Below are 21,201 nucleotides of genomic sequence, written 5' to 3' on the forward strand. Positions count from 1 at the left end.
GCCCCATATTATTTATTCTTTTTTTCTTTCACAGATTTCATTTTTCCCTTCTCTCCTCAAAGCCCCCAGTACACAGCTGTATACTTTTAGTTGTGGGTCCTTCTAGTTGTGGCATGTGTGATGCCGCCACAGCATGGCTTGATGAGCAGTGCCATGTCTGTGCCCAGGATCTGAACCAGCAAAACCCTGGACTGTCGAAGCGGAGCACGCAAACTTAACCACTTGGCCATGAGGCCAGCCCCCTGCCCCACATTAGAACAGAGCTTTACTGACAAACCAAGGTATTCACATTTTTCATTTTACCATGAAAAGCTCCTGCTTGCTTAAATTGGGTGGCCTGTTTGCAATAAACTATTTCAGAGTTCTTGAGATTTTCTTTTTCATTATTTTTGTGTGTGTGAGGAAGATTGGCCCTGAGCTAACATCTCTGCCAGTATTCCTCTACTTTATGTGGGATGCTGCCACAGTGTGGCTTGACGAGTGGTGCTAGGTCCATATCCGGGATCAGAACCTGAGAAACCTGGGCCACCAAAGTGGGTGTGTGAACCTAACCACTATACCACCGGGCTGGCCCCTATTAAGATTTTCAGGCATGGAATCTACTTCTTACCCTTCCTTCCCTCGATTATGGATGGCTAGTTCTTCACCAATGCCCTCTTCCTCCTTGAAGCTCTCCCAGTCCAATTTGGACTTCTCTAGGGTGCTCATCTTCTGCTTCTTGGCTCCAATTTTTCCCAAAAGGCTGCTCATGCCACTTGATCTTTTTAACCTAGGGAAAGCAAAAACATGAAACATGTAGCATGTAAAAACTATAATCTCTTGATTACTGGTTTTTCTGATTGGCATGGGGCTCCCTAGATTAGAGCTATTTATCTTAACAGCAGCTATGTTTGTATCCAGGGCATTTCCTATCTAGTATGGAGAATACCGTAAGTAGACCAGAATTCGAATGCACTTTTTCTGCTTAACATCTCTGACCGCTCTAAGGACCCGGGGATAGGAAAATGGTGAAGACCTCTGTATGACATGTCTCTGCTTGCGAGGAGGGAGAAGGACGGCATGATTCAGAAACAGCCTTAGAATCACAAGCCTAGGTTCATATTCCAGCTGTGTGTGACTTTAGGCTAATTATTTAACCACATCTGCTTGTTTCCTAATCCACAAAGTGAATATTTACCCACGAGGCTGTATTGTATCTTATATGTAAAGTGCTTAGACAGCACCTGGCACAGAGTAAAGGTGCAATAAATGTTAGCCATACTGAATCACCATCATCATTTGTGCGCTAAAGCCCCAGGGAACTCATTTAAGAGAAAGAGAAGCAAATCCCAACACTGATGAGCAAGAAGTCTTGATTATCTTAAAAAGACTCTAAGATCAGTTTTCTTTCAACTCCTGTGCATCAGGGTTCTGGTTTTTCCCAGGAGGTGAACATTCCTCACCATGTAAGCAGGAAATATACAGCCTGTGTCCTACTTGCTGGTGATACTATCACGGACTGTGGGAGAAACCCCAAATGCCCAAGTTCAAGTCTTGGCAGGTCAAATGCTTCTAGTCAATGTTAAATGTATGAGATACAACGTATGTATGAGATAAAACAAGAAAAACAGAATACAGCTAGTTAGTAAGAAGGTGGTATTAGGGAAAGGAACTACGGAAGGAACATGGCTTTTGGTCTCTTTATGAAACTAAAACAAGTTATATACCAGCATGCAGGAAACTGGAAGTTATTTTCCATTTTACTGGGATATGCAAGAGAGTCAAAACATTTAAAAACTCTATGAGCTAACATCACAAGGCCTACTGATAATAATACCTTTCACTTGCCTAAAATATTAATTCTTCAAGTGCTTTCATAATCATTTTCTCATCTTCTTCTCACTATGGCCTGTGTAAGAAGACCAGTGAGTCTCAGAGTTGGAGGAGCCTTCAAGATGATCTAGTGTCATAGTAAGCATTTTGAAATCCTACCTCCCCACAGCACCATGCCAGTGAAGGATAGCTCACTACCTCTGCCCTGGAGTGAGCCGACAGGCCAGCGTCCACACTGAACACAAGACTCTTGGGGCTGAACAATTCCCCTCCGCACTCTCATTCCATTCATGCTGGTTGAGAGAATGTCAGCTTCCCTGTTGTCATCGTATCCCATTACATGCTGTTAGCTTAAGATCAACTCAGAATAGGCTGGGCAGGTTATCATCATTCTTATTTTGAGTTGGACAAATAAAGTTCAGAGAGGTTAAATGATACAACAAAGGTCAAACTAATAGAAAATGCAGATCCAGAACAAAGCAAGGGCTTTCCAACTCCTAGCGCGATATACCGTGTTGTCTCATCTCTAACGTGAGCATTTACTTGAGATATTTTCTGACAGTTATTTTACTCCCCAATTTGCCTAAGAATTTTCCAAACAGCTCTTTATGAGCTTTCAATTCACATTTTCTAAAAATTCTTTACCAGATAACTCAATCTCTACAACAATCTCTCCATCAACACAAGTGTGCGAGCGCACACACACGCAGACTGCATTTTACCAGCAGAGCATAAGTGGAGATATAGAAACTTAATATGTGGGGCCGGCCCCGTGGCCGAGTGGTTAAGTTTGCGCGTTCTGCTTAGGTGGCCCAGGGTTCCGCCGGCTCGAATCCTGGGTGCGGACATGGCACCGCTCGTCAGGCCACGCTGAGACGGCATCCCACATGCCACAACTAGAAGGACCCATAACTAAAAATATCCAAGTACGTACTGCGGGATTTTGGGGAGAAAAAGCAGAAAAGAAGATTGGCAACAGTTCTTAGCTCAGGTGCCAATCTTAAAAAAAAAAGAAACTTAGTATGTCTCAAATCTTTTCACTTCTTGCCTGCCTCACTGCGACGGCCCTGGTTCTCATTATTACATTCTCTCACCTGGATGATTCAGCAGCCTCTTCACTGGGCTCCCTGACTTCTGTTGTATTCCACCCTCAATCACCTGCTCCATCCTGGCATCTAGTTTACATGCTGTCAACAGAATAAATTTTCTAAAACACAAAGCTTATCATTCTTTCTGCTTAAATGTCTCTTCCTTGACCTGTTATTTCTCTTACAATAAAGTCTAAACTCCTTAACTTGCAAAGTTCTTCCTAATCTTCTCTCGCCACATCTACCATTGCAATGCATGCTCCAGCCAGAGTCCTGAACCTGCAGTTCACCTCTACCTGCCTCCCCTCCATTCATCTGGTCTTGTCTCAGCTTGGAAGCTACCTCCTCTAGGAAGCCTTTGCCAAACCTTCCCCAGTCTGTGGACTGGATACCCACTGGAGGGGTCTCTCCTGCACCCCAGCTCTCTTCCTGTCACAGCACTGATCCTTTCCACTGCAGAGGCTTGAGGACTCTAATTTCAGCTGCCGGCATACTGGTCAGTTCTGAGCAAGCTCAGTCACTGTGGACAACATCCTAGCAAAAGCACATGCCTCAGGGCTTTCCATTTCTGGCTGCAGGGTCTCCTTTGACCCTGCCTACATGTCACAAGCACTGCCTGGAAATGTTGTGGAGTTCATGCCATCAGGGCCACTCTCATGGGGGACAGGAGCTGGTGGCTAAATGGCCCAGCTGCCTGTCCTCACAGAGGCAATTCTGGGAGTTACAGGTTTCCTCTGCTATCCACAAGTTCCTATGAAATCTTTCATAAGGTGAAATGGTGTAAAGAGAAGAAGCAATTACCTGAGGACACATCTCGCTAATGAATGCACAAAATAAACTGAGATAAAGCACAGATGCTCACAGACAGTTCAAAGCTACGGTGGCTTGATGCTGAGTATAATCCTGGGGAAGGAGCTTGGCCATGCTTTCTCGCTGCTTGGAGTGTGTGCTGCGTCTCTGATGGTTCGAAGCAAAACAAATGCTGAACAGTATTGTCGTAAAAGCAAAAATCCTCTTTGGATTTCTTTCCGTTAGTGAAAGTGGGTACTAACGTGGGTCTTCCATAAAAGTGAAATTGGTGTAAAGCGAACTTTCGAAAAGTGGGGGAAGCCTGTATGCTGAATGCTCCTCAGAAGTTCTGGTAGCATCGAGCCCTCATGGCCTTGGAAACACACTCTTGGATCAGCTTTTCCTCCTTCCCTGACTTACTCTTCCTACCTACTCACTGCTGCTTCCTGGGATGACTTCCTAAGTAAACTACTTGCACTCAAAGCCTCAACTAAGGTTCTGCTTTGAGGGGACTCTAACTAAGTGTTTAGGAGAAACATGATTTTCCTCGTGCATGCTCTATCTCTCTCTCAAGTTTTCGGTCTCCAAATCGCTATAGCACGTGGATCTAGTTCTGCAAACAGCTGAAAGCTTGATAAAGTCAACAAGGTCACCTGAATCCTAGAACCAAGTAGTGGGAGACAATAAGATCTTCGTAGAGTAAAAGGTGTTCAGAACACTTTTAAATTGGGGAATTCTAAGGGAAGTTAACTGCCACTCATATTAGCCAATGAGCTCTCAACAACCCAGGGTGTCCCATTTCATCCGGGCAGCACCACAGGCTTTGTACGCTCTCTCTTCCTCTTGGCCTATATTTCCGATGGTATTCCCATATTACACCATCTTTTTGAGAATCACTTTGAGAAGTCTATGAGAAAATGATTTCTGGCTGTATAGCAGTGAAGTGGGTTCCAGAAAAGGAAAATAACTATAATCCTCCTTTGCCTTATTCACCATTAAACATCAGCAAAATGTCCCCGTGCTGTTATCCTTTAGGGGAAAGTTTCTAGGTGTGCCTTCATTGGATCATGAACACGGTTTATGATTTCCTAGTTTGATAGTCTCAAAAGCAAAATTACCTGTCTTTTATTTGAGGCTAAATCCAAGTGAATGACACATTTACAGCAGCAGCCGGAACATGCAGAGGCTCAGCATAACTAGGAGGCTAGCACTTTCTTCCTGGAACCCAGCAAGGGGGGGTCTCTGCAGGCTTTCCAGCTCTCATACTCGCTCTCTCACCTTGACATGGGGCTTTATCCTAGCACAATCCTGGCATCGTCGTTCCATCACAGCTTTCAGGAAGGCAGATTTACCATGACCTTGGCCCTCTCTCTCCTGTGAAGGTTCATCAATCAGGCTTTCAGGAACTGAGGCAGGCAAGAAAGAATCAGCTTCTGGGCAGGGGCTGCTGGCTCTCTCTGCCGTGAAAGAACACTGCAGAGAGCACCGCAGTGGTATGTCTCCCCTCTAAGGACTGTGCCAGCTAGGAGTGGGGAAATCAGCACTGATTTTCCATAGGCATTTGGCAGCTGTGTATACCAGAAAACTGTGGAAAGGGGGAGGTCAGAACTCCCTTGGAGACCACTCTGCTGTCAGCAGGAACTAGTGCAGTTTCAGACACCAGATCAACAGAACCACTGACTTCTCTTTGTTCTGGATCTTAACCATGAAGGCAAGGTACTACAGGAAGTGGGCTTTGAGGGACCGCCTCTCCCCCAGCCATGGATTTTCTGGTCTTGGTTCTAAAGCGCGGTGAGCTGTGTCACAGATGACCACAGTCCTTCATCCAAGAGAATCCTCATCCACCTGCTGCAAGTCAAAGCTCGAAGAAATGCACCATGCACTTGCTCACTCACAGACTATATCCCGAATGCTATACTCAGATATGTCCAGAATACTGTTGCCAAGATGTTTTCAACATAACAATGACATTTCAGCCACGTAAAGACTAATCCTGTCCAAGGAACACGGCCTTCATTCTACTCAGCTGGCTTCCATGCTGTAAGAGACCATGGCTGAGTGCAGGAGGCATACTGGTGAAAGAGACTTGAACCAAGCTTTTCTTTCCTATTCTGTCCGGCCATCCCTCAATCAGCAACTATCTTCAATTCCTTTCCTACCACACCTGGCCCGGTGACCTATCCCAACACCAGATACCAACCAAGACCTCGCACAAAAAGATTCAGAAACTCGGAAAAGCTTAGGACAAAAAGGCAAAATTACAGTGGTCTTTTTTCTTCCTGAATTCACAGCTTACAATAATTTGCTACAACTTATTCTGCTTTTCTTTAGTCCCAGAAATATAAGTTTAACAAAATTCTTTGCAACTAAATGATAATGTCCATCCTGCTGATTTTGTTAGAAAGATACGATAGTAACTTGTTTTCTCTGCTTCAGCCCCATGAGGATGGACTCAGATTTACTTGTAGCAAAAGCACAGCTCTATGTGGCCACCATCAATGATGCTCTGGATCTTGCTGTTTATTTATAAGCGGTACTGGAAAGGAGCTGCAAAAACAACTTCTTAAGTGGAAAAAGAAAGGATGACAGGACACAACAACTGGTTGTGAAGGAAAAGTGGGAAGATCTTTCCTCATGATCTTCAAAATTGGCCTTAGGCATACAGCTGTCCCACAGAACAGAATTTTAACTTTGAGAATGAATTTAGAGTCATTCATTCATTTTACTCATCCAACAGAGATTACTGAGAAATTACTGTACACCAGACATTGTGCTTGGAACTGGGGACACATAAACATACAAAAGGCATAATCTTTGGCTCCAAGAAGAAAATCTAATAGAGATCATCTTACAGGCAAATTGTAACCACATACTCTGAAGGCATAAAAGAGGGAGCAGCTGAGAGGCTGTTTTATGCAAGTTCCTTATTTCAGAGATGAGTTAACTAAAATCCAAGAAGGCTAAGAAACCTGCCAAAATTCACAGTGGGAGATTTGGGACTAGTACTCAGTGTTTTTGACACCCAGCCTGTCTTTTCTACCTTGCTGATGTTAGAGCTGGGGATAGACAACCTTTGAGTCCCTTCCATGCTCCAGTTTCTATCATTGCTAATTTTGGGGGTGTATTCTTATTTTCCTGTTGTCCTGGAGCTCACTGTACACAGGACCTATGTCTTACTCATTCTTGACTCACCCACAGTGTACCACAAAGCCTTGCCATGGGACGTGATCACTCCATGTTTAACAAACTAAATCCCTGTGATTTGACAATAGGCTTATCTAAATGAATTTTTTCTCATGACAAAAATATTCAACACTATACATGAACTGACAGGCCAGAAAAGGTAGCTCCAAAAGTGGACCAGCAAGGATAGGGTCAACAACATGAGCACAAAAGCACTATTGACCTTTACTTAGAACTTCAACACACACAGCCTGGCTCAAGTCTAAGCCTTCCTTCTCATAACTCACATAACCACTAAAATGCAAATTATTTGGAATAAAGATTCTTTGGCAGAGATATGGAGTTTCCTTAGTATTTGTCATCTGTTTACAAGGCAGTAGTGGACTTTGTTGTAACTCACATGAACTATTTTCCAGAGTCATACAAGGGTCTGGAAGTGGCATGGTACTCCCTAAGAAAGGGGAAGGAAGTTTATGAGGATAATTCCTCAGTGAGAGCTGTCTGCTTGGAACTGCTGTTCTCTTTCAGATCTTCTTTGGATTTAGCTGAAATCTGCAAGGATGAAAAGCAAAGCCCCAATCCCTGGGCCAATTTCACTCTCCACCTGGATAAATCCCTGAGTAATCTGAAAGCCCAAGCCCAGACCACTCAGGGAAATGGCCCAGAAGCCAGTGGCACATTACGGAGAGACTTAAATACCATCCACTTCCCAACACTGCACTGACAGTACCCTATGGGACATGGGGCTCAGGAACGTGGAAAACCAGAAGTAAGACAAGTTCCAAATGATCTTAAACATTCTGTGGCTTGAAAAATTGTCACTACTCTTAAATCTATTATTGACATTGATACAGTGCCAGAAAAAAAAAAAAAGGTGGCATCTATTAGCAAAAGGTGAAAATAAAAGCTGGCAAATAGTAGCAGCTTCACAGTCTTTATACAAGTACAAAATGATTTGCTACTCAGTTTTATTGCTCTTATGCCAATCCAAGAACGAAGGGCACTTAAGTTTGTCTGATTTCATTTCAGCTGCTCTATATCTTTATACGTCTATAAAACATACCTGATTATTCTGATGGCAAAAGTCCTGAATTCTAATCTCTTCTGAAACAATATATTACAGAAAGCCCTTCCCAACTCTTTCTTCCAGAACTTTTAAGCACAGAGGTGTGTTTGCCCTGCTCTCACCTCTCAGCTGATGCTGGGAAGGCTAATTATTCCAGCTGACTTGGTCTACTTAAACAGACAGCGCTTCCTATCAGACACACATTTATCCATTCTTCGTCAGGAAGACATAAACTGTTCTCCCCAAAGCAGTAGATGTCCTCTAACTGCACAGTCTCCTGGTCTCTGTTGTGATTAAGGGCATTCATTTTGAAACAAGTAACTGAGGTTAGGGGCTCTCAAGTGACACTCAAATGGACTTTTTCTCTAGGACAAGCTAATTGATCTGCTGGGCAGTATGTTTATTAGCATCATATGCCAAGAAAAAGTTAATGTCCCTCTTCTTTGTGAAGAATAGTCCTCTACTGGTCTATTGTTCTGCTGAAACCAGCCAGCTCAGTGGGCTCGGGTCCCTTGCCACAAAGGGTAATTGTTTGTTTTTCATTGTTGTTTGTTGTCTTAAAAAATTAATCTGCCTAGCCCAGACCTTTCAGAGAGGGTCAAAGTTAGACAAATGTTAGGAAAGAATAGGTCCTTTTCCTTGGGGCACATAAGGCATCTGTAATGCTTCACTATATAACGCAGAGAGAAATGCTGCATGAAGATTCAAAAGGATTTGTATTACCAGTTGGGCGTGTAAGCTTTAAGGCAAATGAGTACTCCACTTCTGCTTCTGAGGGATGGACTAAGATGGCACTCAGCACAAGAACTCTAGTATGGTCTGGTGAAAAATTTTCCCTATCTTTCTAGTCTGAAAAATGTCAAACTGACAGAAAAGTTGAAAGCAGAAAATAACTATTATCTGAATACTCTTCACTTAGATTGACCAATTAACATTTTGCCACATTTGCTTTCTCTCTATATATACACATAAATTTTCTTTTTTGGAAGATGTGGAACCATTTTCAAGTAATTTCCAGACTTTATGCCACTTCACGTTTAATTTGGCACGTGTCTTCTAAGGACATTCTCCTCCATAAACACAACAGATTATACCCAAGATATTTAACATTGATATAATGATGTAATCCAATTTAAAGTCCATATTCAAATTTCCCTCATTCCTCCCCAAATGGCCTTGACAGTTGTTCTCTATTCCCTCCCATCAAGCACCACATTTGAAGTCTCCTTAGTCTCCTTTAATCTTTTAATCCAGCACGGTCTCCTGCCTTTTCTTTTGTTTGTTTGATTTTTGGTCTTTGCTGTCATTGCCAGTTTTTTGAGTCCAGGTTGCTTGTCTTACAGAATATTTCTCGTTTAGGATTTGTCTGTTTCCTATGCCAAATGTGCTATACAGATCAAGCTGGGTACTTCTTACTGCACCATCACATGTTGATGGGCACACAGTGTCAGGTCAGCCCAGGACTCAGGATGCTTAGTGAGTGTGGTCCCTTGGGTAAGGTGGTGATTGCCAGAGCTCTAATTTTCTTCTCTGTACATTCTCTCCTCTGTAATTAATGTATAATATGTAGGAAAATACACTAAGTAAGTTCTGACTAATTCTTATTTCTGATGCCTGACTCTATAATGCCCTGGTCATGTCTAGGGACAGACTGTGGTGAATGCATAGGAAAGGATCCTACTGGAAGGACAAATATTGAGAAAACCCCAAAGGGATCATAAAGCTCTGGCTGTATGAAAGTTTCTAAAAAGTGATAGAGAAAAGGCCAAGGGTTATGGGATCATCAGTAGAGTCCTAGACTGGACATGCCAATGGCAAGTAAAGAGGTTTCTGGCCAAAACTGAAGCATTCACCTAGATACCTGGATACTTTTCTCAAGGGCCAGGGAACTTGGTTAGCATAAGGATTAAATGACACAAAGTCAGTAGCAAAGGAAAACCCTTCTGGCCCGCCCATGAGACCTCTAGGAAACGATACTTCTGAATTTGCCTTCTCCTTTGTTCCACTCCCATGTGGTTTCATCTCATTCCCTGGGAAAGAGATAATGCCACATCCCTTCCTGCCTCTGCTCCAGCAATATCCTTCCTTACACCATTCCCGTGGAGGATCATGGCAAAGTAGAGAAGGGCTTCCATTATTTTATAGCAGCTGGGGAGTGAAGAAGGCCTGGGGGCTCTCCAAAGAGGAAGTGTTTAGTTTATTGGGAATGAGGATTATGCCTGAGGAGGATGCTTTCCCCGAGGTGCAAACTACTGTTGCTTTAATTTGTATGATCAGGCACAGCTGGGAAGAATAATTTACTGAGCAATATAAACAGACCATTTATATTTCTGAGACAGAATTTTAAAGGAATTATTAAATACAGCTTGTAACAAAGCCCATAATGACATTTTTCTTTATGCAGAACCCTGGGAGCTCAAATGAGAAGGGCAGAGCTTGTTTTCCAGATACTGGTTCAATATGGGCTCCCAACCAATCACAGCCACAGAGGCAAAGAAGCGATGAGGCAGAATCAGGACCTGGCAGCTAACAATTCAATGAGCTCTCGAAAGGAGAGCTTTGCTGGCTTTCTCCTGTGACAGTGTGAAGCCAGAGTGTGTCTGCAGACTACCTGCCTGGTCTGAGAGAAACTGCTATCAGGAAACACGGTTGGGCAAACAGCACCTCTTTCAAACTAGCCATCATGAGATGTAAAACACAGGGCACGGAAGATAAATCTGCCTCAATTATGGTTGGTTTGGCTCACTGCTGATTAGGGAGTTGGCATACTTCCTCAAACCATAGTATTCTGCTTTACTGACTTTTAGCTTTCTTTTCCCCCTGGCAGGTCTCTATCTCCTCAAGAAAATGTCTGAGGATGTCAACATAAAATAAGTTTCAAATTCCCGGGAACCTCCCAGGTTGAGATCAGGTTAAAATTTCAGGATGTGGGAGTATCCTCAGTCAGACCAGAAATAGTCCTTTAGTCTTATAAAGACCTCACTGAAAATGAGTCATGCCTGTGCTCCTTTCTAGAAATGGGGGGGAGGGGGACACATTAACCACATTGCTTTAAATGAAACGCATATGAGTTGGCTAGCATACATTTTGCAAAATTACTCCCCCTTCCTCCCAAATTTCTCACTGCTACTAAATAAGCATGCTAAATTCCAAATGAGAAGGATACGGATGTTGGATACAGCTCTGACAGGAATGAAGCACACTTCAATGTGTGCTTTATGGTCCTTTCATTAGACGAGGCTGAAATGGTAAGAAAAGTCATTTTTCAGTGCTTGGTGCTCCTGCTGGGGCCCTGACTCCAAATCCCTTTCATGGCAGCATCTGCAACATCGCTTGCTCACTCAGTTGCCGGGGTATCTTCTCTGGCCTCCTAAAAACCACAATCCTGATAACCTAAATGGCCAACTCAGTGAGGTTCAGACCCCAACCTGCCCCTCTCCCTGGGGCAGCTGCTACCTCTCCTCAAAAAGGCAGGACCCACCATCATCAGTACCAGCGGTCTTCCTTATGTCACGAACCCCTCATAATCCAGGATTTGATTATCCGCACAAGGGTGAACCAAAGAAGGGGGTTGTTTCAGCCTGAGCCCAAGATGTCACTTTGCTAAGGGTTTGAGATGGATTTTAACAAAGAAATATCTGTTCCCATAGAGTCTAGTAGAGAAAGCAGAAAACTTTCTTTTTACTGCATGCAGGAAATGGTTTTCATAGATGCTAACCACAGCTGGGCAATCTGTACAACCACAACATAGTTTCTCTTTAGTAAATGGAAGATTTTTACCCATTGCATCACTGACCACCAAAAAGAGTTCCCACCCTCCATCTCTAAGGCAAGAGAAAACACTAAGAAGAGTCTCTTTCCTTAATCTGCCAGCCAGGGGCTGCTAAAGCAGCTTTTTCATTCAGAAATACAGACTGTTCTACAAGGTTCCTATCACCTGACTCTACTGCCAAATGAGGCCAGTTTCTTTGCACTCTGGGACCCCCTCAGAGCACGTGCCGTTATGACCACGATGCACAGTGGGTCCTAATGTACACGTATGACCATGGGTGATGGCCAAAAAGTTTGAAAAAGGTGCTCTGGCAATTGCTGGCTGGAAGATGAAGGTGTGCTGCAGCAAAGCTGGCCAATTCTGCCACGCGTAGATGGCATGAAGGAAGTAAAACAAAACCAAACAAATGCAATTAACTACAGGTACGAACGGCAGACTATTCAGTTCTTCGATTAGTCCTTGCATATTAACCATTTGCTCTGGGAAACTCGGCATCACTCTCTCCCTGCTTTGAGAGCAAAGCCTCTGATTCATGGCTCCTTGCTCTGAAGCCAGTAGAGCAGCCTGTGAGAGTCTGTAACCCTCTCATGGGGAGCCAGTGGCTTCATGATGCCCTTCCGGTCACTGTGAAGCTCAGCAGGTAATTCACTAAAGACTACATGAGTGTGTTCATCATTCTCACTGCCCAGATGAAGGAAAGAGGCTTGGAGCTAAGGGACACTGACAGTCTCATCTGAACGATACAATTAAAACCAAAAAGGGCACTCATGCAAAAAACCAACCAACCAAAGTCCCAAAATGACCTAGTCATACTGAGAAGAGTTTTCTTCTAAGAGTGAAGAAAACGGAGACAATAACCCAAATATACAAGCTACTTAACTTATTTGCATTCTGAAAAAATGCTGGAAAATCTGATGACCAATCATTTCTTTTTTTTTTTAAAGAGTGGCACCTGGGCTAACAACTATTGCCAATCTTTTTTCTTTCTTTCTTTCTGCTTTATCTCCCCCAACCCCCCCGTACACAGTTGTATATCTTAGTTGCAGGTCCTTCTAGTTGTGGGATGTGGGTCGCTGCCTCAACGTGGGCTGACGAGCGGTGCCACGTCCACGCCCAGGATCCGAACCCTGGGCCGCTGCAGCGGAGCGTGCAAACTTAACCACTCGGCCACAAAGCCGGCCCCTCCCCCCCCGTTTTTTTTTTTGACCAATTATTTCTTATTCTCAGCTAACACTTTTAAAAACAGCTTTATTGAGATATAATTCACATACTAAATAATTCACCCATTTAAAGTATGCAAGTCAATAGTTTTTAGTATATTCAGTAGTGCAGCCATCACCACAATCTAATTTTAGAACATTCTGTCACCCCCTCAAAAAACCCTCATACCAGTTAGCAGTCATTTTCCCAGCTCTAGGCAACCACTTTCTGTCTCTAGAAATTTGCCTCTTCTCTCAGCTAATACTTTTAAATTATAAGTTTAAGACTATAGTAAAGCATTCAGAAGCAACATCTCTCAGTTGGTATCTACTACAGCTTCCTATAGGAAATACATTTAAACTCCTGATTTGTCCTCTGCGTTGATGGTCATATCTAAATTTCTAAGGGCCAGGAAAATCAGAGATCTAGACTTCAGACAAGAACACTGGAATACATGAGCACTGCATGTACTGTTAAGTCCCACACATTACCAACACTATTTTGGAGCTGTGTTTTTAAAGCCGAGGGGCATAGTGGCTTTGCCTTCAGTGCAGAAACCTGCCCCTGCTACTTAACCTTTTTTTTTTAAACCCTTGGTGGGTTAATTTTTCTCTGAGCCTGAAGTAACCAATAAGTAAAATGAGAATAATAACTACCGTGAAGGGTGATGATTAAATGAGATACTCATCAACTCAACCCTTATTTATTGAGTGCCTTCAGGGTGCCAGACTCCTTGCTGGCCACTGGAGACAGAGACACAGATTTCTCACCCTCATTTAATTCATTCATGCAAGAGACGGATAGGCAAACAAGTAATCGCATTACAGAAAACTGCTACACAGCAAGTGCTTTAAAAGTGTGAGTTGGGGAAGGCTGTAGAGAGGGAGGGGGAAGTGTCTAAAATCCGAAGGATGAGAAGGAATTTGCTAGGGTGACAAGCTGGGCTAGAGAAGTCCAGAAAGAGGTAATAATGTTTGCAGTGTATGTGAATGCACTTAGTACAATGCCTGGCACACAGCAGATAATCAATACTTCCCGTTGTCCTGACTCTTAACCTCTTATGTCCTTGAAAAGATGCTCTCTAGAATCCAGAAAGAAATTAAAATCTTGCTGTTGCTAGAGAAAAATCAGTGGGTCTGGGACGGTAGGAATTGCTTGTTTATCTTTTTTCTGAGGGAGCAAAGTACATTTTAAATTTTGACTCTTTTTTCCCCCCAAACCTTTCATTTTGAAGAGCTTCAAACCAAGAAAAGGTGATTTCCTTTAATCTAGAACAGTCCTCTTGGCCTGCAGAATGGCCTACAGTTTGGACTTATCTGATTGTCACTGTTAGTTTTTTTGAAGGCATCTGGGAGTCTTCTAGCATGTGGTCCTTGGACTGCTTTTCTCCATCTACACTCACTTCCTGAGTGACGTCATCCAGTCCTAAGGCTTAAATACTAGTTACATCCTTCTGACCCTCAAACGTCTAATCTTCAGCCCAGACCTCTCTCCCTGACTCCAGCCTTAAATACCCAACTGCCAGGAGACACCTCCACTTGGATGCCCAGCAGACCTTGCCTGCAGCAGCTTTCCACATCTTAGTAGAGGGCAATGACACCTGCCCGGTGCTCACCTCTCAGACCTCCTGGATGACTATCTCCCCTCCCCCATTCATTCCACTTCAGGCATGTTCCCGCCTCAAGTCATTACTTGGCCCAATATAGTCTCTTCCCAGATAGCATTTTGGTTAACTTTCTCACCTCCCCCAAGGCTTTTGCTCAAATCTCAATTTCTCAATGAGGCTTATCCTGACCATCCTATTCAATACTGTAACTTTCACCCTCACTCCACACTCTTGATCCCCTTACCCTCCTTAAAAAAGAGATTTTCTTTTCTCCATAACACTTAGTACTTTCTAACAACCATATAATTTATTTATTATGTTTACTGTCTATCTCCCTGCTGGAATGGAAACTCCACAAAGGCTGGAACTAATGTCTGTTTTGTCCACTGATATAACCCAAGCACCTGGCACATGGTAGGCACTCAATAAATTTTAGTTAAAAGAATGTATGAATACTGGGAAAACATATCAACTTTGAACATTATAAAAAGATTTCAATAAAGATACCTACTAAAGTAACAATCCTCTGTGTTGGCTAATCTTGTAGCTGTTGCCCATCCTTCGCTAGATTTTCTACAGGAGAACTAAGCACTTCAGAGCAGGCACAGGAAAAGCATTTGTTCATTACAACAGATGGCAGACCTCCTTGAATGGCTGTCAGTAGCCTGGCATTCGTCCTAAGCTGGCCTCAGCACCACCCCATGAGAGTCTGCAGAATGTTCTACAACTTTGTCATACATTGTAATCTGGGGTACAGGGGCAAAGATAGCTTAACTGAAACACAAATAAGAGACAGAATTAAGCAGAATGTTAGAAGAATCTTTGCCTTTTTTTGGTCCATGATAACAGAATTTGCAAAAAGAAAAAAAAAAGATATTTGGATTCATTTTACGTGAAAATGAAGTTCTTGAACAACCAGGTCAGGAAACCTACTGAAAGACTTAGCTGTGTGGTAAATGAGTCTTTCTCCTTGCCTCACAGCTGGGCTGCTTCTGTTTGTTTGGTTTTGGGGGGCTAGTTTTAAAGTCATGTCCACTATTATGACTTATGAGCCAGAAGCAACGCCTGAGTCCAGTCTTGAAGCTAAAACCAACATTAAATGGATGTAACTGCAACAATTAGCTAACTCAATACTCAGTCAATTGAACAATTTCTTGTCAGAATCTGCCATAAAGAATTATTCAGATATACAAATTTGCTACAGGCAGCAAGCTGAGCTGCAGCAAAGGTGACCACGTCCTCCAGCTGTCACAACTGACCATGTCAAGGTAAGAGAATGATGCAGATACTTTCTCTCTTGTTCACTAGGAATCTGAGCTGGTAAATACAGTGGAAGGGATAAGATGGTAAAGAGCAGCTAGAAAAAGATGCAGAAAGGAATTGGTGCTTCTCACTGCTTGGAGTCTTCGTGCCTGGTGAGAATTCCGGGGATAAAAAGAAGATCCTAAAAACTTCCAGAGAGAGGGGTGGAAATGAGGTCACATACAAAGATTCAAGACTTCCAAATGGCTTCAGACTTCTAGAAGCCTGACCGTGGAACAACGTCCTCACAATTCTGAAGGAAAATCATTTTCCATCCATAATGCTATACCCAGCAAAACCACTAATAAAAATGTGAAGGTAGAATAAAATTGTTTTCAGACATGCAAAGTTTCAAAAATTTATCTCCCATAAATCATTTCCTCAGGATGTTACTGGAGGATGAGATCTACCAAAATGGAAGAATAAACCTAGAAAGAGGAAGACAAGGGATCCAAGAAACAGAGGAGCTCCGGAAAGAGGGAGAAAAGGCAGGGCCAGAACAAGAGCTGCACAGAAAGCCAAGAGAACAAGGAGCCCCAACTGGAGCAGGAGGATGGAAGACTCCAGAAGGGATTGGGCGGGTAAGGGATAGAAATGACAGACTATATAACATAGTTGAGAACAGTACTGAGAGGGATTTTACAGCCCTGTTGGAGAGTGTGGAAAATATCTGTGATACAGGGACACAGAAAATCAAGCAAACTAACAAATGTACATAAATAGACATGAAAGGAAATATAATCCTGGTCCATATCCTGGATCAGTAGTGAACAATACTAACAGTGATAATAATGTCATTAAATTGGGAGAATGGAAGGAGAACTGGGAGACTGAGGCACAGAGGTGACAGAAGAGAGTTAATTCCTCCTCTTCCAAAACAGAGTTGGCACGCCTTAAAAACTAGAATTAACAGGAAATTAATAAATAAAACCTAAAATCGATAAACCAAGAAATAGCAGTATTCTAAACACATTAGTTTAACACATGGAGAAAAAAATAGCAGAGCTAGCTAAGAGTTTAAAGAGGTTGCCTTTGCGAAGCAGAATCAAGGACTGGGTCAGGAGGTTGCATAGTATACTCTGACTTTTCAAACTATGTACCTGTTTGACTTTCATTTGATAACCAATCTGGGTTAATAAATCTTAATATCCCTTTTACCAGGAAAAGAAGAGAACGGAATTTTTCTGAGGAGCCACCAATCTGGCCATATGAGGATCTTGGTCTTCCTAATTTTGAATGTGTCCTCTTTGACCTCCACTGCTGTTATCACTTAACGTGTTTCTTCTTTTTTTTTTGAGGAAGATTGTTGCTGAGCTAACACCCATGCCAATCTTCCTCTATTTTATGTAGGGTGCTGCCACAGCGTGCTAGGTCCATAGATCGCCAAAGCAGAGTGCACAAACTTAACAACTATGCCACTGAGCTGGCCACTGTTTATTCTTAATAAAGATTTTCTATATGTACAATCCTTTCCATAACATCAAAGTATCTGAATTGAGTTGTATTTAATAGCATTCAGTGTGTTGGTCACTTGTTCATTTGTTTTAATTAATGTATTTACTCATTCAAAATGCCTTACACATCTGCTATGTGCTAGCAACCATGCTGATGCCAGGGATGCAAAGAAAAATCAAGGCTCAGTACTATTCTTAGGGAGCTGTAGCCCCTGACAGTGCCTGACAAATAACAAGAATGAAATCTTCTTTGTTGTTTCTCCCTAAACACCTTTAATAATATATTTTAGTGCTTCCCATGCTAAGAACTACCTGCTTCAGAATCCCCTTTGGCTATTAGAAATGCAGACTCCTAGCCTATCCCTGATCTCCTGAGTCAGAATATCCAGGAGCAGGCCCTGGGATCTGCACTTACTAGGAGCACACTACGATTTGAGGGCCACTGTTTAAGAGAAGGTTCCTGATGTCTCCCATTGAAGTGCACTACCACATAAGTAATTATCCAAACATTATGGTTTGAAGAGAAACCGAACGGCCTGTCTAAACATTTGGGCAAGGCTATGGACTCACTTTGGGCCAGTAAGGCCAAGTCACTGAGGAGTCACAAAGCTAGTTTTCAAAAACAATGACAGATATATAAATTTAGCTTAGAGGTGAGGCCAGGATGGGGGTGGTTCTGTCTTCTACATCTGCTTCTGAACTCCTCATTAGGCAAAATCACTCAAACTTATTGCTATTTCTCTATTGGAAAAGTTGGTGAAATGATATGATCCCCAGTGAGTGTACTGCTAAAATGACGAAAGAGATGAAAGCTAGAACATTCTTCCAGCACTTAATATGAAAGGTTTTGCAGAAACATATTTCTCAGGAGGTTTTGTATACTGTTAATTAAAATATGAAGAGCACAAAACTGTTTATAACTCTCACAAGATGAGAATTCCCCTCATTTTTCTAACAATCAAGCTCCACTGTCCATCTCAGGTACACTGAGTCCAAGCAGCACAATTTTGCTATTATCCTGAAGGTGCATCTTCGGCAGACAAGTCAGCTCTTATGATGACAAAATGAAGCAAATTCTAGTTACTAAAAGTAGGAAAAAACACAAAGTGGGTCTTATTCACCAGGGCTACTTCAAGGGGCAATGGGACTTACTAACCACAGCTATTCAGGATGAGCCTCCTCTCCCATAAGGCACTGCTCCACCTGCTGTGCGTGGGCATCAAACACTGATGGCCTCCAGCTTACAAGGGAAAATCAAAGGAAGGAGCAGCACCACAGCGCCTGGAACTTGCCCCATCCCAATGGTGGTCAAATGCAGTCTGTTTCACCCCCCTTCCTGGGCTCAGCAAGTGTCAGGATTGGTGCACTGACAGCAAGGGAAGAAGGATGAGAGGCCTCTGGCTCAGCCACTTCTGTCTTTTCCAGCAGGCCTCCCCCTACCTTTTTTTTCTGGCACTGAAATTTACGTACAGTGAAATGCACAGATTAAGGGTAGAGTTTATTTTCCACCAGTTTTAGCAAATGCATACCCCTGTGCAACTCATAACCCTACTCAAAATACAGAATATTTCTGTCATCCCGGAAAGTTCCCCTCCCAGTCAACAGTCCCTAACCCCTACCCCACTATTCTGACTTCTATCATCACAGATTAGTTTTGCCCTATTTTGAATTTATGGAATAATCTGGTACTTATTCTTTCGTGTCTGGCTCTTTCATGCAGCACCATGTTTCTGAGGTTCATCCATGCTGAGTGTATCAGTCCATGTGGGGGTATCAGTGTTTTGTTCCTTGTTATTTCCACTTTGTTTATCCATTCTCCTGTTGCTGGGCACCTGCGCTGTTTCCTGTTTTGTGCTGTCATGAATAAAACATGCTTGCACAAGGTTTTGTGGTAGAAATGCTTCAATTTCTTTTGGATGAAAACCAAGAAGTAGAACTGCTGGGTCATAGAGTAGGTATATGTTAAACTTAACAAAAAATGTAAAACAGTTTTCCAAAGTTATGAACTGTCGTAATTTACACTCCTACCAGCAATGTACTAGAGTTCTGGCTGCTCCACATCCTCATCAACACTGAGTATTATCAGGCTTTTTCATTTTAGCCATTTCAGGGGGTGTGAACTGAGATCTATTATGGCCTCAATTTGCATTCACCTAATGACTAATAATGATGAACACTTTTTTTCATGCGCTTATTTGTATTCTTTTGTGAAATGCCTGTCAATTTTTTTTTTGCCATTTTAAAAATTGGTTTGTCTTTTTTATTATTGTCAGCTCTTTACAGATACATATATGTCAGATATATATTTTGCAAACATTTTCCTTCATTTTGTGCCTTGTCCATTCATTTAATATCTTTTGATAAGCGGACGGAGGGGCATCTGAAAGGCTATTGGGTCACATTATAAGGGAGAAAAAGTACTAATGTTATAAATTTAAAGAAACAAATTGATCAGCATTTCTTCTTTAAACTATTTGCTTTTAGAAGCTAAACTTCAGAAAGCCAAGAATTTTTGATGGCTGTCCCTTCAGATATAAGCTGTGCTGCAGAGCCAAAGTAAATCACAGGAAATGGCTAAAAAGGGACATGCCTCTGTCAAATGAGAACTAGGAAGGGAAGTCCTGAAATGCTACTGAGATTGTCATCAAACCAGAAAGTTTTTGTTTTTGTTTTAAATAAGGGGAGGGAAGTGAAAAGGTGACGAAAGGAAGTCTTTAAAGCCTTTCATACCACATTCTGGTTATTAATACAGCCCATTCCTCCTTTGGCTCTCTCCAGAAGCTGATTAAAAATAAGGAAGGAAGTTGTGGTGGTTAGAGCAAACATTAAGATGGCACGCAGACCTCTGGGCTGCACTCCTAACTCATTTGCTGTGCGTGCTGCCCCCACCCTGGATAAATCACTCCTTCACATTTTCTACTTCAGTGACTGAGACACAGAGAGACCAATTTAACTTTGTGAGAGGCCATGAGCATTATTAATCATTAATGTCCTGCAGAAACCTCTGTGGAACAGAGGTAGTGCAGTATTACTAATGATCATCTGGAGAGGCCAACAATCATTGCCACCTTCCCCCATGGATCCATGACTTGCCTCCTCCTTGTAGCACCTGACCCACGGCAGCTGTGGAAAGGTTTGGGGTATTTTTCTTCTCTAGTAATTAATTAATCCAAACAGAACCCTTTAAACAACAGGTGAAAAGGACCAGGAAAGAAGACAGTAACAAGGATAAACTGTTGCAGCAATCCGACCTGTCCAGACAACCTTGCCAGCCTGAAGTGATCTAGAGAATATCTGCACTTCCCTGGGATGCCCCAGAGAAAGGCTGCGGGCCAGCCGACTTAGCCTGGGGCTGCAAAGCAGAAGCCCACAACTGGAGGCTGTGCACTGTGTAGAGATTTCCATCAGAATAAAGTGAGGAGAAGGGAGAAAAGGTCATGTAAGGCACAGTAAGAAGTCACTTGCCCCACCTTTTACTATTCATGTTAAAATCTGCTGAAACAAAGCTAAAAAAGGTGGCATACTCCCAGCATAATCTAAACCCTACCGAACTGAAAAAGTCTGGAGACAAAGAAAAACACCATATGCATATGGTCAAAATTCAAAATGATCAAAAAAGACGCAGAGAAAAATAATGTCCTACCAATTCCCCAGCTACCATATCTTTTTTTCTCTGAAGCAACCATTATCACCAGTTTGTGTCCTTCCAGAGATGTTCTCTGCAAATGCAATCATTGACAGTTCATAGACTACTCCCTCCAGTAGCTGATTTCCTAGCACTGTAGGAAGAACCTAATTTCCTAGCTGATCATTTGTGACAAATCTCCATATACTTATTTTTCATCCGAGTCTGGAAATAAAGCTCCGCAAATCAGATTTTAAAAATCTGTTTCTTCCTCCCAGAGCTATTTCATGCACGTACAAACAAT

The 21,201-nt window shown here is 42.5% G+C and overlaps 1 protein-coding gene across 3 annotated transcripts in view; it reads right to left on the reverse strand.

The window, feature by feature from the left end:
* CFDP1 (craniofacial development protein 1) overlaps nt 1-21,201 on the reverse strand; it is a 127,421-nt gene that overhangs the window by 12,777 nt on the left and 93,443 nt on the right. Inside the window, exon 6 of one of the 3 annotated variants that reach the window (XR_011437395.1) lies at nt 278-769. The exons of 1 other annotated variant lie outside the window; for it this stretch is intronic. Coding sequence is in view for 1 of the 2 variants with exons in the window: in XM_001498771.6 (XP_001498821.2) it covers nt 611-769 (159 nt within the window). In the remaining variant the exon portion in view is untranslated. The remainder of the gene's footprint in view (nt 1-277; nt 770-21,201) is intronic. One more of the 3 variants, XM_001498771.6, reaches the window with a different exon arrangement.

Source organism: Equus caballus, chromosome 3 (assembly GCF_041296265.1).
Source record: "Equus caballus isolate H_3958 breed thoroughbred chromosome 3, TB-T2T, whole genome shotgun sequence".
In the NCBI taxonomy this organism is placed as follows: Eukaryota; Metazoa; Chordata; class Mammalia; order Perissodactyla; family Equidae; genus Equus; species Equus caballus.